The sequence below is a fragment of the Cervus elaphus genome, unplaced genomic scaffold (assembly GCF_910594005.1).
Source record: "Cervus elaphus unplaced genomic scaffold, mCerEla1.1, whole genome shotgun sequence".
NCBI lineage: Eukaryota > Metazoa > Chordata > Mammalia > Artiodactyla > Cervidae > Cervus > Cervus elaphus.
Genome location: NW_025316691.1, coordinates 1,042,174 through 1,061,619, shown reverse-complemented (window position 1 = coordinate 1,061,619; position 19,446 = coordinate 1,042,174). Strand labels below are relative to the sequence as shown.

Sequence of the window (19,446 nt, the reverse complement as noted above, 5' to 3'; positions counted from 1 at the left end):
ATGGCTATGAAAACCGTTCTTAAGCAGCCTGAGAAAAATGCCCAGAGGGACCCAGGTGAAAAGGGATGGGCTTGCTATTGCTGTGGAAAGGAGGGGCATCTCAAGCGGGATTGCCCTCAGGCATCTAAGCCGCCCCTGGCTCCATGTCCGGTCTGCAAGGGACCACACTGGAGGAGAGACTGCCCCCAGAGGCGTAGGTCTCAGGGGTCTGACTCTCAAGACAATCAGGACTGAAGGTGCCCGGGGGTCCCCACACAAGCTCCCGTCCTAATTACACCTGAGGAACCCCGGGTATTAATAACAGTGGGAGGCCAATCCGTCAATTTCCTTTTAGATACTGGGGCAACTTACTCCGTGCTTACTGAAGCCCCTGGCCCACTTTCTTCCCGATCCGCTTCCGTAATGGGACTGTCTGGACGAGCCAAAAGGTATTACTTCAGTTATTCTCTATCATGCAACTGGGATTCTGTGCTATTTTCACACGAGTTTCTTATCGTGCCAGAATCACCCTCACCCCTTTTGGGGAGGGATATACTGAGCAAAGTCCATGCCTCTGTTTTCATGAATATGGAGCCTTCCCTTTCTCTCCCTTTAGTTGAACAAAATGTGAATCCTAGAGTATGGGCTGATGGAAAATCTGTGCAGGTCGTGCTATTCCTGTAGTTGTCAAGCTCAAGGACCCACACTTATTCCCACATAAGAAGCAGTATCCACTGAAACCTGAGGTTAAGGAAGGGTTAAAACCCATCATTGAGAATTTAAAGGAACAGGGACTATTAGTTCCCTGTAACAGTCCATGCAACACTCCTATTTTGGGTGTAAAAAAATCAAATGATAAATGGAGATTAGTTCAAGATTTACGAATAATAAATGAGGCTGTGGTTCCTTTACACCCTGTGGTGCCTAATCCTTATACTCTATTGTCTGAAATTCCTGAACGAGCCAAATATTTTTCAGTAATTGATTTGAAAGATGCCTTCTATTCAGTGCCTTTGGCAGAGGAAAGTCAATTTCTATTTGCCTTTGAAGACCCCACACAGCCAGCTTCCCAGTTAACCTGGACAGTTTTGCCCCAGGGATTTCGTGACAGTCCTCACTTATTTGGACAAAGTTTGTCACGAGATCTACAAAACTTTAATAGCTCTGAAGCGGTAATGTTACAATATGTAGATGATATTTTGCTCTGTGCTGAGACAGAGGAAGCTTGTTCACGAGCCTCAGAAGATTTCTTAAACTTTCTGGCAGGCTGCGGTTACAAGGCATCAAGAGAAAAGGCTCAGCTTTGTCAACAATCTGTTAGATATCTGGGCCTAATCATCTCAGAAGGGACTAGGGCCATAGGCCCTGAGAGAATTAAACCTATACTAAACCATCCCCTACCTATGACTTTAAGACAATTGAGAGGATTTTTGGGAATCACAGGCTACTGTCGTATTTGGATTCCGAGCTATGGGGAACTTGCCCGGCCTTTATATAAACTTATAGCTGAAACTCAGCAGGCCCAAACCGACAAACTGGTTTGGTCTCCAGATACTCAAAAGGCTTTTAAGGTTCTTCAGACTGCTCTCCTGCAAGCTCCGCCTTTGAGTTTGCCCACAGGGTCAGAATTTAACCTGTTTGTCACTGAAAGAAAAGGTATGGCCTTGGGAGTTTTGACACAACCCCGGGGACCTCACCAGCAACCTATTGCTTATCTAAGCAAAGAATTAGATGTAATTGCACGTGGGTGGCCCCACTGCCTAAGAGTAATTGGGGCAACGGTTTTATTAGCACCTGAACCTTTAAAAATAATGGGCGAAACCTTACCGTACTGACTTCTCATGATGTGAGTGGAATCTTAAATTCTAAGGTTAATATTTGGATGACAGACAGTAGACTTCTTAAATATCAGTCACTGTTGTTAGAAGGACCAGTAACTAAGCTTAAAGTTTGTGGAAATTTAAATCCTGCCACTTTCCTTCCTAAGAAGGAAGATGAAACACCTGATCACGATTGTTCCCAATTCCTAACCTTAAACTATGCAGCTCGGGAGGATCTAATGGATACCCCATTAGACAATCCTGACATGGAAATATTTACAGACGGCAGTTCTTTTGTTCGGGATGGAAAGCGCAAAGCAGGTTATGCGGTGGTGACTGCTGAACAGGTTTTAGAAGCAAAATCTCTTCCCCAGGGAACCAGTGCCCAGTTAGCGGAGCTTGTGGCTCTGACCCGAGCTCTAGAGTTAAGCAAAGGGCAGCGAGTGAATATCTACACTGATTCTAAGTATGCTTATTTGATTTTACATGCTCATGCTGCAATATGGAAAGAAAGACAGTTTAAAACAGCAACAGGAGAACCTATTAAGCATTTCAGAGAGATTGAGAGACTTTTAACTGCTATCTATTGTCCTAAAGAAGTAGCGGTTATGCATTGCAAAGGGCACAACAGGGATGGGAGTAAAGTAGCTGCCGGTAACCTGCTGGCTGATTCTCAAGCCAAAAAAGCGGCACTTTACGAAACCCCCTCCCTACAGACGCCTTTGATCTGGACAGGTCCTGTGGAACAGGAAAAACCACAATATACTGAGGAAGAATTAGAAAGATATGAGAAAAGAGGAGCAAAGATTACTGATAAAGGATGGTTACAGTCCGAGGATGGACGATTAATAATTCCTGAAAATGCTCAGTGGAAAATTCTTAAGGGTTTTCATTTGGGTGTAGAAAGTACTTACCAGATGGCTTCTCGTTTGTTTGAAGGTAAAAATATAATGAAAACTTTAAAGAACATTATCAAACGGTGTGAGGTATGTCAGAAAAATAACCCAAAGACTGAAAAGCTAGCAAAATCTGGATTATAACGAAAGGGAAAGTATCCTGGAGAAGACTGGGAAATTGATTTTACTCATATGCCAAAAGCTAATGGATATTCTTGCTTACAAGTTTGGGTGGATACTTTTACTGGATGGATTGAGGCGTTCCCCTGTCGTAGTGAACAGGCTAAGGAGGTTATAAAGATTTTAATCCATGAAATTATCCCCAGGTTTGGGCTGCCACGGAGCCTTCAGAGCGACAATGGTTCTGCCTTTAAAGCTGCTGTAACTCAGGGGGTGTCTAAAGCTCTAGGAATAGAGTATCACTTACACTGTTCCTGGAGACCCCAATCCTCAGGAAAGGTTGAAAAAGCTAATGACATTATCAAAAGACATCTGCGCAAATTAACTCAAGAAACGCAAGACAACTGGATTAAAGTCCTACCCATAGCTTTAATGAGGGCTCGAACTGCCCCAAAAAAGGAGGGACTGCCCCCCTTTGAATGTATTTATGGAAGGCCTTTCTTACGCACAGACATTGTTATAGATCCTGAGGCCGTAGAGTTAACTAATTATGTAACTCAACTCTCAGCTTTTCAACAGGCATTAAAAGAACTCCGGGAGACGACTCCTGACCCAGCCTCTGAATCCAGCAAGCCTCTATTTGAGCCAGGAACCGAGGTCCTCATAAAAACATTGGGATCTGGGGGCTCATCCCTCGAGCCCCTCTGGGAAGGCCCTTACCAGGTTATTCTTTCTTCTCCCACAGCTGTCAAAGTCCCAGGAATTGATTCGTGGGTACATCACACTCGAGTCAAGAGGTGGCACCCTGACCAGAACTAAGTGATGTCATTTTATGTTTTTACTTTCTATGCTCTGACTTTGTATGTTTCAGATGGGCCTGATAATCTATGTGAGCCTACTTCTGCTGACTCCAGAAATCCTGAGTCTGCCCTTTGATCCTCAAGACAATGCCTTCCTGTCCTGGGCTCACTCCTATGCTGCATTCCACAATCGGTCTAACTGCTGGGTCTGCGGAGCACTCCCCTCTTCATCAGTGGAAGGCTTCCCGTGGTGGACATCTCCACTTCAAGGAAAAGACTTTCTCCAAGTCTGCGAATACCTTCGACAACAATCACATGTGATGCCTCTTCTTCGTCTGATGACATCTAACAACCCTAGAATAGACTGGTGCAATACTTTGTACCTTAACTATGGACATAACGTGACTTTTAATACAGATTGTTTTGTTTTTGCTGTTTGCTCCCTGCATCTGTAACTGTGTAACTGGATTTGTTTCTAGTCGCGTGAAAGCTTTTAAGTTACAAATGGTTGTTCAAACTCCTGCTATCACTGCAGCTTCTTCCGACTACTATTTGGGGCCCCTGGATCAGACATCCTCATTATGAGGATTAGGAGAATATGTTGCCTCACCAATTTAGGGACAACGCCCCTTGTCAGCTCGGAAGCAGTTATGAAATGGAAACGACGCCCCTTTTCCCTAGGCAACATAATTCTCCTAAAAGAAAAGGGGAGAATGAGAGGGTAACAGGCAGGAAGGCCAGGGGTCTCCAAATGGAGGAAAGAGGCTGTAAGTGCCAGACATTTTTATCTCTCTTAAATGGCAAGAAGAAACAAACCAGCGATCTGTTTTTCATTCTCTATACAAATTTAAAAGGAGGTTTCTCTTAACATTCTGTGTTGCCATGACACCTGGTCTCACCTAAAGCTAACCACTCTCAAACTTTGAGTTAACCAATACATGCCTTTTTCGTATGGAAATGTGGTCTTAAGCTATGTTAATGAACCCCAGACTCAATCTTCAAGTTGGTTCCGCTAAACGGCCTAACTTACTTCCTCAGGTATTGTTCTCCTAATCTATGTAAACGGAACTATTTGTTGGTATTCTGCCCTTCTAAAAGATTCAAGTCAATCGTTTTATGGCCTGGGATGAATTATCTGATGCCATTCTAAATTTTATGACATTCCTTTCATTTCATTAACAGACTGTGAGTGACTATATAACATACAGCTAAAGACTAGGAGGGGGGTACTCTTTTGCCCCCTTCTGATGCCTATGTCAGAAGCTTTCTCTATACTTTAATAAAACTTTATAACACAAAAGCTCTGAGCGATCCAGCCTCGTCTCTGGCCCCGGATTGAATTCGTCTCCTCCGGAGGCCAAGAATCCCGCGTCTTATCGTTCAGCAACAACCTTTCATGACCATGGATAAAAGTGAACTGGTACAGAAAGCCAAGCTCGCCGAGCAGGCCGAGCGCTACGATGACATGGCTGCGGCCATGAAGGCGGTCACGGAGCAGGGGCATGAGCTTTCCAACGAGGAGAGAAACCTGCTGTCGGTCGCCTACAAGAATGTGGTCGGTGCCCGCCGTTCGTCCTGGCGTGTCATCTCCAGCATCGAACAGAAAACTGAGCGGAACGAGAAGAAGCAGCAGATGGGCAAAGAGTACCGCGAGAAGATCGAGGCCGAGCTGCAGGACATCTGCAACGACGTGCTGGAGCTGTTGGATAAATACCTTATTCCCAATGCTACACAGCCAGAAAGTAAGGTGTTCTACTTGAAAATGAAAGGCGATTATTTTAGATATCTTTCTGAGGTGGCATCTGGAGACAATAAACAAACCACTGGGCGGAGCGGCTGTAGCCTGTGAGCTGCGAGATCCAGGGACAGAGTCTCAGCCTCGCCGTTGCCGCCCAGAGACTGCTGATCCCCGTCCGTCCGTCGCCACCTACTCCGGACACAGAACATCCAGTCATGGATAAAAACGAGCTGGTACAGAAGGCCAAACTGGCTGAGCAGGCTGAGCGATATGATGACATGGCAGCCTGCATGAAGTCTGTAACTGAGCAAGGAGCTGAATTATCCAATGAGGAGAGGAATCTTCTCTCAGTTGCTTATAAAAATGTTGTAGGAGCCCGTAGGTCATCTTGGAAGGTCGTCTCCAGTATTGAGCAAAAGACGGAAGGTGCTGAGAAAAAACAGCAGATGGCTCGAGAATACAGAGAGAAAATAGAGACCGAGCTAAGAGATATCTGCAATGATGTACTGTCTCTTTTGGAAAAGTTCTTGATCCCCAATGCTTCACAAGCAGAGAGCAAAGTCTTCTACTTGAAAATGAAAGGAGACTACTACCGCTACTTGGCTGAGGTTGCGGCTGGTGATGACAAGAAAGGGATTGTGGATCAGTCACAGCAAGCATACCAAGAAGCTTTTGAAATCAGCAAAAAGGAAATGCAACCAACACATCCTATCAGACTGGGTCTGGCCCTTAACTTCTCTGTGTTCTATTATGAGATTCTGAACTCCCCTGAGAAAGCCTGCTCTCTTGCAAAGACAGCATTTGATGAAGCCATTGCTGAACTTGATACATTAAGTGAAGAGTCATACAAAGACAGCACGCTAATAATGCAGTTACTGAGAGATAATTTGACATTGTGGACATCGGATACCCAAGGAGACGAAGCTGAAGCAGGAGAAGGAGGGGAAAATTAACCGGCCTTCCAACTTTTGTCTGCCTCATTCTAAAATTTACACAGTAGACCATTTGTCATCCATGCTGTCCCACAAATAGTTTTTTGTTTACGATTTATGACAGGTTTATGTTACTTCTATTTGAATTTCTATATTTCCCATGTGGTTTTTATGTTTAATATTAGGGGAGTAGAGCCAGTTAACATTTAGGGAGTTATCTGTTTTCATCTTGAGGTGGCCAATATGGGGATGTGGAATTTTTATACAAGTTATAAAGGTTTGGCATAGTACTTTTGGTACATTGTGGCTTCACAAGGGCCAGTGTTAAAACTGCTTCCATGTCTAAGCAAAGAAAACTGCCTGCATATTGGTATGTCCTGGTGGGGAATAAAAGGGATAATTGGTTCCAGTCACAGGTGGTGTTGTGGGTACTTCTTAGGTTTGGAGCACTTACAAAGCTGTAGTAGAAATGGATATCCCATGGATATTGCATGTTAAACCATGTGTTATCTGTGGAATACTCAGACGCAGTGTGCACACTGTTGACTGCAGCTACAGAAGTGTTCCTTTAGTTGTGACCCAATTTACTCTGGATAAGGGCAGAAACGGTTCACATTCCATTATTTGTAAAGTTACCTGCTGTTTGCTTTCATTATTTTTGCTACACTCATTTTATTTGTATTTAAATGTTTTAGGCAACCTAAGAACAAATGTACAAGTAAAGATGCAGTAAAAATGAATTGCTTGATATTCATTACTTCATGTATATCAAGCACAGCAGTAAAACAAAAACCCATGTATTTAACTTTTTTTAGTTTTTTTTTTGCTTTTGTGATTTTTTTTTTTTGATACTTGCCTAACATGCATGTGCTGTAAAAAATAGTTAACAGGGAAATAACTTGAGATGATGGCTAGCTTTGTTTAATGTCTTATGAGATTTTCATGAACAATCCAAGCATAATTGTTAAGAACACGTGTATTAAGTTCATGTAAGTGGAATAAAAGTTTTATGAATGGACTTTTCAAAAAATAAAAATAAACAAACCACTGTGTCCCAGCAGGCTTACCAAGAAGCATTTGAAATTAATAAGAAAGAAATGCAGCCTACACACCCCATTCGACTGGGCCTGGCACTTAATTTCTCCGTCTTTTATTATGAGATTCTAAACTCTCCTGAAAAGGCTTGCAGCCTGGCAAAAATGGCGTTTGATGAGGCGATTGCTGAGTTGGACACGCTGAATGAAGAGTCCTACAAAGACAGCACCCTGATCATGCAGCTGCTGAGGGACAATCTCACTCTGTGGACGTCGGAAAACCAGGGAGACGAAGGAGATGCTGGGGAGGGAGAGAACTAATGTCTACCATGCTTCGTGATCTCTTCAGTGTCACTCTGTACCCTCCACATATATCCCTTTGTGCGATAAAAAAAAAAAAAAAAGAAACGTACGTCGACTTTCAATTTTTCACAGCCTCAGCCTAGCAAAAATGGTCCATGGGATGAACAGCTGGTATTTGTATCTAAAATTCAGATTGGTCACATAAATGCCACGGCATTCTGAAGTTTTGATTTTGATTAACATTGACAGGATTACTATGTGTTTCATTTTTAAAAAAAAATAACAAAACTGAACACTGTGATTATGGGGTTTTGTAATTCAGCAGAACTCTTACTGCTAGAAAAAAAAATAGACCTGAATTATGTGTAACTTTTTGGAAAGTTAAATTTGATTCAAAACAGTTGTCCCTGAAATACAGTTCCATTGTAAAGTTGTACAGAAAGTTATAGATTCTATTGTGACACTGGGACTTGGAGTGGGTCACCTCTCGTTTGGCATTCGAGTTTTACAGTAATTTCTAGTGATTCTGCCCATTCTGATCAGGGCTTTTAGACACTTGGTATGTTGGGGCTTGTTGCCACTGAAAAGTTCGTGACCACAGATGGCCACAGTGTCTTCCTCCATGGAAACTCGAAGCCAGAAATGAACATTCCTGGCGGCAGATAACTGGGTTATGACAGCATGCAAAGGTCCAGTGCTCATAGACCACCTGTGACTCCAGCCCCTTCCCCTATATAGCAGCATGTTTGCTGATTGGCAGCTTGTGCTTAGGTAGTGGAATCTGTTTTCCCTGTAACCATGAGCTCAAGATGGGAAAAAAAAAAGCCGTGTATCTTATGAATGGCCTTATCTGTTTCCTGGGTAATACCTTTAAGAATAATGTTCTGCAGAGATTGTCTTTCACTTGAGGAGTTAAGTACTCAGTGTTTGGGTTCTTCCTAGCTCGGGGCTTTAAAATTTTGAAATCTAAACATTCTTTCCCACAGTCCTTTTTGACTGTTAACTTTAGTCTTCTCTAAATTTCTGTCCTGCTTCCGTACATTTTTTTCTTTGTGCATTCTCTCTCTTTGCCTTTTGTTCATGATTTAGTACTAGATGGGCAGGGACAGGGGGCCCATAGGGGGGGTGAGGGATGTTGGCGAGCACTTTGGTGAGCCAGCCTTGCTTCAGAGAGTTGAAAAGAGCTTCCCACGTTTCAGCTCTGTCTTCTTCCAGTTCTCAGCACGGTGGTTGCTCTTCAGTCACACCAAGATCTGACTCCAAAAAGTATTTTTAAATACCCATGGTTTCTCTTTATATTGCAGCCAACCCTGATAATGCTTGTTAGCACCTGTCACCAGCTCTCCCAAGGGTACCCATCCCGTCAAGTTCACAGACAAATGTCAGGGAAGTTGCATGAACACAGCGATGGGGAGAGTCAGGAATAGCCCGGCCTACCAGTCTCAGTCTCCACCTTCCTCCCCAAACATTCCACGTAGCCGTAGTGTCCCATCTGTTTGTCCATCTGCTGAAATAAGAAAAGAAACATTCATGCACTGATTTCAAACAAACCAAAAGGAAAAAAAGAAAAAAAAAAAAAAACCTCTCTCCTTTCTAGCTGAACAAAAATGTGCAGTTAATACTTGCCGCTTGAAAATGCAGTAGTGAATGTGGAACGAGCCTGTCTGTATATCTGGTAGCTCTCTTGCTTTGTTTTTCCTCACCAGTATTCTGCCTCACGTTTGCTTCTGTGATGGTTATATTGCCTAGCAAGCACACCCGTGGTTGTGAAAATAGTATAGCAAAAAAGAAAAAAACCCGGTTATTGATGTACTAGATTTGTGTATGTCTTTTAAACAGTTCTAGTTTCCACCTTACACGGAATAATCAGGAAAAGTGTAAAAACTTAAAAGTGAAATAAAAATTTTATCAGTTAGTTGGCTGATGCAAAAAAAAAAAAAAAAAAAAAGATAAACGGAAAAGACTTTTCTAAGCTTACCCATAAACAATTTTTTTGTTTGTTTGTTATCTGGTAAGCTGGTACCAGATTGGAATTTAGTCTCCTCTCTAGGTTAAGAGAACACACTTTTCTTAGAATGCAGCTTTCAATCACAGATTATTAATTTCTTTACCTTTCAGTGATTTATCTTTGTTTTTATAATTTTCTTTTTTTTTTTTTTACTTCGGTAAAGTAAATAACCATTGTTTAAGATTATGGTACATGTAGGATGGACCAAGCTTTCCCCACTCCTACAAATTCTCTTAACCCCTCCTATTCTTCTGATGGGACCAAGGTCTCACTTCCCTCCAGAGGGACAATCCAAGCTTTTTTATCAGCTGATCTGCCCCTGATATCACAGTCAATTTGAGCACTGTTTGGTCTATAATTTAGGCATGAAACTATGACTACCTAAAGGAAAGATGACTTTTTGATGCAGGATGGCCATGATAGTCCTTGGACTTCAGAGAAAATTGGTTAAAATGAAACTTTTCTTCCCCCCCCCTTGGAAACTGCAAAGCTGGTTCTTTTAGCATATGCAATTGAAAATATCTAGGTTGTTAGGTCAGTTTTCATTCCAGTCCCAAAGAAAGGCAATGACAAAGAATGTTCAAACTGCTGCACAGTTGCACTCATCTCACACACTAGTAAAGTAATGCTCAAAATTCTCCAAGCCAGGCTTCAACAATACATGTGCTGTGAGCTTCCAGATGTTCAAGCTGGATTTAGAAAAGGCAGGGGAACCAGAGATCAAATTGCCAACATCCACTGGATCAAGGAAAAAGCAAGAGAGTACCAGAGAAACACCTATTTCTGCTTTATTGACTGTGCCAAAGCCTTTGACTGCATGTATCACAATAAACTGGGGAAAATTCTGAAAGAGATGGGAATACCAGCCCACCTGACCTGCCTCTTGAGAAACCTGTATGCAGCTCAGGAAGAAACAGAACTGGACCTGGAACAACAGACTGGTTCCAAACAGGAAAAGGAGTATGTCAAGGCTGCATACTGTCACCTTGCTTATTTAACTTATATGCAGAGTACATCGTGAGAAATGCCGGGCTGGATGAAGCACAAGCTGGAATCAAAACTGCCAGGAGAAATATCAATAACGTCAGATAGGCAGATGACACCACCCTTATGGCAGAAAGGGAAGAAGAACTATAGAGCCTCTTGACGAGAGGGAAAGCGGAGAGTGTAAAAGCTACCTTAAAGCTCAACATTCAGAAAACGAAGATCATTGTATCTGGCCTCATCACTTCATGGCAAATAGATGGGCAAGCAGTGGAAACAGTGGCAGACTTTATTTTGGGGGGGCTCGGACATCACTGCAGATGGTGACTGCAGGCATGAAATTAAAAGATGCTTGCTACTGCTGCTGCTAAGTCACTTCAGTCATGTCTGACTCTGTGCGACCCCACAGGTGGCAGCCCACCTGGCTCCCCCATCCCTGGGATTCTCCAGGCAAGAAGACTGGAGTGGGTTGCCATTTCCTTCTCCACTGCAGGAAGGTGAAAAGTGAAAGTGAAGTTGGTCAGTCGTGTCCGACTCTTAGCGACCCCATGGACTGCAACCTACCAGGCTAGTCTCTCCATGGGATTTTCCAGGCAAGAGTACTGGAGTGGGTTGGCATTGCCCTCTCCGAAAAGATGCTTTACGGCTTGTGCCTTAGCCAGACTACTTTGGGTTAGAGGGCATTTTTGAGGAGATCGAGTGGGGAGCAAATCAGAAGGCTGTTGTAGGTGTCCTGGTATACGATCTCAGGACCTGAACAAGGATGGCCGTGGGGATGGAGAGAAGGAGCTGCAACGGAGAAAGATTTTAGTGGATATGACTTCACAGCTCAGTAGTTAATTACAGACAGGGGAAATATGAGCAAGAGGCAAAGAATGACGGCAGGCTTCTAGTCTAAGGAACTGACAGCAAAGCCTGGAACCATACTTGCGTGGTTGAGATTCAATCAATGAGTAACTTGTGCTCAAGCAACTTTCTCCAAGGGGAGTAATTCCACCATTAAACTGTAGAAATACTGTTCCTGGGCCCTCACACGTGCAAGTCCCTGAGCACTTGGCATTTCATGAGAATGACGATCGCTCTTTATCTGGTCATCCACGAAGGCTGTGGGCTTAGGAGCGAGGATGGGCGTGTTTTAAATAAAGGGTGTTGAGAGCCTTGCAGGATCTTGGGCAATCAAATAGCTTCCTGAGCACTGACATTTATTTCTTAATTTTTAAATTTACAATTCATCCAAATCTTGCAGTCCAAAACAAACAAACAAAACATGTGAAAACATCACAGAAAAATAATATCTGAAAATATCTGATCGCCCTGTGATTCGTAGGGGATAAGCCTAAACTGCCCTTGAAATTGAGGGACTAGTGAATATTGGCCCTCAGATCTCATCATAATCAACGATGAGCAACTTTTTAAGAATTGCCAGAAGTATTTTCAAGTTCGCTGACTTCTCCTGAAGTCAAGATTGCTAGCTGTGATGATTTAAAAATCACTAATTGATAAACACCAATACAATTAATTAACATCCACATAACCAATGTCTACGGAGCCAGGCATAACAGAGTCTAAATTAATCAGATGGGATTCCTATTTTGCAGTGCAGTTGATGAGACAAGTTACACAAGATAGGAGATAATATAAATGAAAAGTGAAGCTATATGAGCAGTGCTTTGGGGAATAAACACTGATATGTAAATCGTCACTTCTGTGAAGGATTATTTCATAGATCCAGCCTATGATTTCCTAATCTGTTCATAGACGTCAGTGTTTAAGTAAGGGATTTTACTCCAGATGGAGCAAAGTGTGAATTTTCCAGATCAGTCAAATTGAATCCTTCAAGAAACAAATAATTTTTTGAGTCAACTTCTCTTAGAGATCTCTGAAAATTGAATTCTACATTACAAACACTTCCAACATTTCTGCCTGGAAAAATCAGAGTAGATGGAGCTGTGGTAGCCATTAGGAATATTCATAAGTATCCAGCCCATGGAGGACTGCACTTCCCCACTCCCTTGGAAATGAAGTGTGATCACTGACTATCTTTGGCCGGCGAAATATGCATCTAAGTGTCTCTGTCACTTCTGTTAGACGCTTCAAGGGTCAGCGTGTAAGCCACACATTCCCCTCCTGGCCACTGTACTTATTATGCAAAATGTCTGTGCAAATAAAGCCTCCCTCAGACTGGGTCTCTGAGACAGGAAAGGGCAGAGACCCCTGCTGTCCCACACTGACCACGTAAGTAGCATGAGCTAAAAGTTAGCTTTAATTGTTTTAAGCTCAGAGTGTTGGGGGTGGGGGGGTGGGGGGGTGGATTCATTCCTGAAGGGATACCTAGCCTGTATTACATTGGAATTCTATCTAACCATTAACGGACAGAGCAAGGTCATTAACATCATGGCGTTGTTTGAAAGTGGACACTTCACATTAAAATCTAGATTTCTGGCGCCTGTTGGCAAAAACCCTGACATGTTTGTACATGGTTGATCCCTTGAGCACATCAACAAGCAGGTATATATTCTCCAGCTCATGACAGCCCTCGTGACTCACTATGACCATACCTGAGCAGTCTTCCTCCCTGAGGGGGGGTGTAGATATTTGACTTTCATCCTCTATCCTAAACAGTCTAAGCATCATACACGTACTGTGCTGACTGTGGTCCACTAGATTGCATCTCATTTCCAGTTACAAACTTCAGTGACAGTTGTAGCAACACAAAAAAGTACAAATATCCTCAATACAGCACAACGAAATCTCTTAAGAAAAGAGATTTTGGAATTCAGTTTCCTAGGTTCAAATACCGGCTCTACCATTTTCTATCTGTATCTGGATGGCCTTGCCAGAAGAGCACTCAGCTTTCAGCAAGGTACCACCTGCCCCAAACATCCACTTGTCCAGCAGACTAACAAAAACATGTTAGGAAGCACACATTCTTCCTTTTATTTATTTATTTATTTATTTATTTTTTTACCTTTTGGATCCTAGCTCGCCAACCAAGAACGAAACCTGCGCCCCGCCCTCTGCATTGGAAGCATGGAGTCTTAACCCCTGAACTGCCCGCGAAGTCCAAGGAAGCACACATTCTAGAGGGACAAATTCAGCATTGAAAACAACCTTTATCCTGTGCTCCTGCTCAGTCGCTCAGTCGTGTCCAACTCTTTGTGACCCCCATGGACTGTAGCCCACAAAGTTCCTCTGTCCATGGCATTTCACAGGCAAAAATACTGGAGTGGATTGCCAAGTCCTACTCCAGGGGATCTTCCCAAGCCAGGGATCGAACCTGGGTCTCCCGCACTGCAGGCAGACGCTTTCCCATCTGAGCCACCAGGGAAGCCCCTCGCTAGGTACCTGGAGAGGGGGAGGCGGGCGAGGCGCAAGGCACGCCCTGCGGGCCACCGGCCGGATTTCGACCACCACCACCGCCGCCGCGTCCCCGCCCGCGGGCCTCGACCCTGCCGGGCCGTGACGCATGGGGGCCCCCAGTGCGCCGGTCGACCGCCGCCCGGAGGTCCCCGCCGACGCCAAAAGACCACCCCCACATCCCCCCGAAACGGGCAGAGCCCTCCCCCACCACCTCCTACACCGGTACGGCCGCCCCCCAGGGACCCCGTCCTCTCCCCTCAACCACCGGGGCCCCCTACCCGCGCCCGCGGCCCAGGCACCCTCCTCCCTCCACCACCAAGGGCAGAGAGGACGGGAAGCGTGGCGCCAAGCGGGCAGGGACACGACAGAGGTGACAGGGCGAGAGACAAGACAGCCGCGCGAGGCGTGGGGAGGGGTGGCCGGGAGCAAGCCCGGAGGCTCGGAGGGCGTGAGGAGGCGTCTGGCGACCGCGCGGCAGGCCCAGAGCAGCGGACGACGACCGGCTGAGGCAAACAGGTCCAGGGCCAGCGGCGGGACGCGTCGGGCAGGCAAGCGGCCCAGCGACGGGGAGCCGCCAGCCGTCACGCCGCACAGCCCGCAAGACGCGACCGGAGGATCCGCGCCGTGCGGTCTGCGGCTGGGGGGAAGGCAGCCATGGCCGGCGCCGCGGGCATGGCGCCTGCGGTGGGGTGGCGGCGAGCTGAGCACCTCCCACCACCCCCCCACCCCACCCCACCCCACCCCAACCCTCGGACCCAACCTCGAGGGAACTTGGCGGGGAGGTCGGGCGGAAGAGGGACACCGGAGACGCCGCCACCGGGCGCGGGGCAAGGGTGGCGGGGCGCCCGGCCGAGGATGGAGGTGGGGGCGGGAAGGCGGAGGAGAGCTGTCTTTCCCACCAGACCCGCACTCTGCACGCCGCCCCCCACCTTCTCCCGCGGCCCTTCTTCCCCTACCACCAGAAATGCCACCGGACCCGACAGCCCGCCCGGCGCGCGGCGCCTTCCAGACGTCTTTCCCTCCCTTACCTTCCCATCCGGCGCCTCTGGGGTGGAGGAGAGGCTCAGGAGCCAAGCAGGGCGAGGAGAGACCACCGCGCCGCTCTCAGAATCGACCACATTAATGATCCTTCCGCAAGTTCAACTACGGAAAACTTGTCAGCTGATCTGTCTATAATTCAGGGATAAAACTATGACTACAGAAAGGAAAGATGACCTGACCTAGGATGGCCATGATGTTCTATAGAACCAGAGAAAACTGGTTAAAATAAAAAAAAAAATTATCTTGGAAACTGTAAAGCTGGTTCTTTTGCATATCAATTAAAAACAGAGCTTGTTAAAAAGGCCTGCCTAGGGCAAAGCTTGAAGTTAACCATTTTCTTAGAAAACAATGCCCACTTTGCCTGAGACCTCAGCCTTGGGCAAATGAGAACTTCAACACCCCCCTCCTCCCCAAATAAAGGGAAGTCAAAGAGATATTTTCAATCTTAGGCGGAAAACTAGAAGATCTCTGTGTGGATTTCTGTATGTCTCAGTGTGAGTCTTCTGTTTTTTGATAATATTGCTGAAGCTGTGAGTGAGTTCTTATTTAAATAATCTAAAGAAAAAGAAGCCCTCACAAGTCAAATAGCTCTAAATACAAGAAAAAAATTGACCTAAATGAATTTTGCATTCATGTGAATTGGGAAATAGTCAATATTAAATATCTAGTATTTTATTTTTTTCACTACTCTAATATAGACATGTCTAAGAGTCATTAACATTAAGCATAAACTTTTCATAGTGCCTAGGTTTATTATAAGTTAAATATTGCTATATTGTTATATCTCTCACAAACTGGTCAACAAAGAAAGTACCTCTAAAAACAAACAAACAAAAAAACTCCTAAAAAATGTAAATGAGATATGAGCTTTTAGATAAACTATTACAAATAATTATACTTTAAAATATCTGTCTATAGTAGTCTCGATTGAAGGCAGAGGAGAAGGGGACAACAGAGGATAAGATGGTTGGATATCATCACTGACTCGATGGACAGGAGGTTGAGCAAGCCCCGGGAGTTGGTGATGGACAGGGAAGCCTGGCAGCCTGCAGTCCATGGGGTCGCAAAGAGTCAGACGCAACTGAACTGAACTGAACTTACAATAGTTTCTCCAGATTTTGGTTACCTGAATTTCTATGGTTGTGCTAAAAACAAGTGATGACAGTGTATTGAATAGCTAGGTCATTTCATAAATTAAGGTTCTGAAACATTCACTACTTGATAGGACCTTCCTCTTACACAGAAACTCTAAAGAGATTTTGACTATCCATGAATAGTGTCTGGTGCCATGCTGAGATGTGCAGTGTAAGAAAGCTTTTTTTTTTTTTAGATAGTATCACTGATACCAATCAGTTCACCAATGTGTAAAATGCCAATATGAAAGTCAGTTCTTTGTTGCTTAAGGAAAAATGTATGACTTGTTATTAAAGAAGGTACAAGGAATGAAATCGCATTTTATGAAGGAAAAAGAAGTAGTTCTGACTTACAGGTGGCAGTTTCAGGATGGGAGAAGCAAAGGAATGGGTACAGAATGGGATAAGGAGGTTTTATGGAAAGTGGACCCCCAGAAAAGAGTTTGTGCCTAGTACAAGGTTTCTTGAGATGTTGAACTGCCTTTGCTAGTGGATTTTAAGTTTCTTTACCTCTTAAATGATCTGTCCTAGATTTACCTTTGAAATCTTTTGTTAACTTTGGCTAAGTGGATAAATATTCTTTCACAGCCTACCTGACTGTCATAAACCCTTTTGATATTTATGAACAAACCTTCCTAAATAATTGACTTCTAGCTAACTTTGGGATGCTTCAGAGGGCCCCTGAGACCTCCCAAAGAGAGATATTAAACAACCTGAGTTCGTTTGGCATGTTAAACTACATGGGAAGTGCTGTCAGAAGGAGTGATGAATCTTCCCAAGTTATATGGTGGATGTTACTGTAAGGTATAGTTTGGGCTGAGGCAGAAAAGAAGGAGAGAGAGATAGCATTTGTAGTTGGTCAGGGGGTGATAAGTCCCCTGGGCAGGGGGTAATAAGTTCCAGATAGATACAACTGGCCTGGAGCCTCAGGGTGGGACCTAAAGTTCGATTTTGTTTTCTCTGAAGTTAAATGATACAAGCAAGGGCCTTTGAGACTGTTGTTTTCTTTCCTTAGCCCAAAGACTCCTTCAGTTACTAATGTAGATATCCTAGAAACTATGTGACATCCATGAAAATCTGATATGTCCTGGTAAAACGCTGTCAGTTATAATTCTAGTTATCATATTAAAGTGTTTCAAGTCACAGCAGTGACCAGATTTACTTTGTCAATTTCTATCTAATCAGGTTTTAAACATGCCTTCCATGGTTTCACACTGATGCATTTGCAAAAATACTGCTACTTCAAGATACATGGAAAAGACTTTCCTAAGCTTACCCATAAACAACGGTTTTTGTTTGTTATCTGGTAAGCTGGTACCAGACTGGAATTTAGTCTCCTTACTAGGTTAAGAGAACAAATTTTTCTTAGAATGCAGCTTTCAATCACAGGTGATGAATTTATTTACCTTTCAGTGATTTATATTTGTTTTTATCATCTGTTTTTACTTCTGTAAAGTAAATAAGCATTATTTAAGATTATGGTACATGTAGGATGGACCAAGCTTTCCCCACTCCTGCAAATTCCCTTAAGCCCTCAGATTCTTCTCATGGGACCAAGGTCTCACTTTCCTCCAGAGGGGCAATCCAAGCTTTTTATCAGCTAGCTGATCTGCCCCTGATATCAGAGCCAATTTGAGCATGAGTTGGTCTATAATTTAGGCATGAAACTATGATTACATAAAAGAAAGATGACTTTTTGATGGAGGATGGCCATGATATTCCTTGGACTTCAGAAAAAATTGGTTAAAATGAAACTTTTTTCCTTGGAAACTGCAAAGGCAGTTCTTTTAGCATATGCAATTGAAAACATCTAGGTTGTTAGGTCAGTTTTCATTCCAGTCTCAAAGAAAGGCAATGACAAAGAATGTTCAAACTGTCACACAACTGGACTCATCTCACAGGCTAGTAAAGTAATGCTCAAAATTCTCCAAGCCAGGCTTCAGCAATACGTCAGCCGTGAAATTCCAAATGTTCAAGATGGATTTAGAAAAGGCAGAGGAACCAGAGATCAAATTGCCAACATCCACTGGATCATTGAAAAAGCAAGAGAGTTCCAGAAAAACACTTATTTCTGCTTTATTGATTATGCCAAAGCCTTTGACTACATGTATCACAATAAACTGGGGAAAATTCTGAAAGAGATGGGAATACCAGACCACCTGACCTGCCTCTTGAAAGACCTATATGCAGGTCAGGAAGAAACAGAACTGGACCTGGACCAACAGACTGGTTCTAAATAGGAAAAGGAATATGTCAAGGCTGTATATTGGCACCCTGCTTATTTAACTTATATGCAGAGTGCATTGTGAGAAATGCTGGGCTGGATGAAGCACAAACTGGAATCAAGATTGCTGGGAGAAATATCAATAACCTCAGATATGCAGATGACACCACCCTGATGGCAGAAAGTGAAGAACTAAAGAGTCTCTTGATGAAAGAGAAAGAGGAGAGTGAAAAAGTTAGCTTAACGCTCAGCATTCAGAAAACTAAGATCATTGCATCCAGTCTCATCACTTCTCGTCAAATAGATGGGAAAACAGTGGAAACAGCGGCAGACTTTATTTTTCGGGGCTCGGAAATCATTGCAGATGGTGACTGCAGCCATGAAATTAAAAGATGCTTACGATTTGGAAGGAACGTGATAACCAAGCTAGACAGCATATTAAAAAGCTGAGACGTTGCTTTGCCAACAAAGATCCGTCTAGTCAAGGCTAAGGTTTTTCCATGTCATGTATGGATGTGAAAGATGGACTATAAAGAAAGTTGACAGCCAAAGATATGATGCTTTTGCACTGTGGTGCTGAAGAGGATGCTTGAAGGTCGCTTAGACTATAAGAAGACCCAACCACTCCATCCTAAAGGAAATCAAGTCTGAATATACATTGGAAAGACTAATATTGAACCTGAAACTCCAATACTTTGGCCACTAGATGCGAAGAGCTGACTCTTTTGGAAGTTGCTTTGATTTGCCTGTGAGTGTGGGAGCCCTACCTGGGCACAGGGCCTCAGGGGCCATTGCCGCTGAATCATGACCTCCACGCAAGTGCATTCCAGCTGTGTGACACTCAGCACGCAGGAGACTGGGAAAGCTATCTTCCTTGGAGGAAGGAAAGGCATACACAGAGAGTGTGTTTTCAGGCCTCTATTTGCAGCAAGTGTTTTGCTTCTCAGATGTCAGACCTGCAGGCCTACCCCGAGGACCTCAATTCCAGAGTCAGGGCCGTGTGTCTCCCTGCACATTCCGAGCCTTGCAAACACATTCTTGGGTCAGAGAGGTGCTGCCCATGAGGAAGAAGGC

General features: G+C 44.1%; 2 protein-coding genes and 1 non-coding gene across 3 annotated transcripts; 2 read left to right on the top strand and 1 right to left on the bottom strand.

Annotated features, from left to right (window-relative positions):
• The first annotated feature begins 5,011 nt into the window (after window positions 1-5,011).
• Window positions 5,012-5,464, top strand: LOC122691264 (14-3-3 protein beta/alpha-like). The gene has a single exon (XM_043897917.1). It carries the CDS (start codon window positions 5,012-5,014, stop codon window positions 5,462-5,464), a length of 453 nt encoding a protein of 150 aa, XP_043753852.1.
• Window positions 5,465-5,568: 104 nt separating this feature from the next.
• LOC122691258 (14-3-3 protein zeta/delta-like) lies at window positions 5,569-7,640 on the top strand. The gene is made up of 2 exons (XM_043897912.1): window positions 5,569-6,162; window positions 7,500-7,640. The coding sequence occupies exons 1-2, from the start codon at window positions 5,569-5,571 to the stop codon at window positions 7,638-7,640; spliced, it is 735 nt and encodes a 244-aa protein (XP_043753847.1).
• A 6,230-nt stretch (window positions 7,641-13,870) lies between these two features.
• TRNAC-GCA lies at window positions 13,871-13,942 on the bottom strand. Its single transcript has one exon. It is a non-coding gene; the product is annotated as a tRNA-Cys (tRNA).
• Window positions 13,943-19,446: the final 5,504 nt, after the last annotated feature.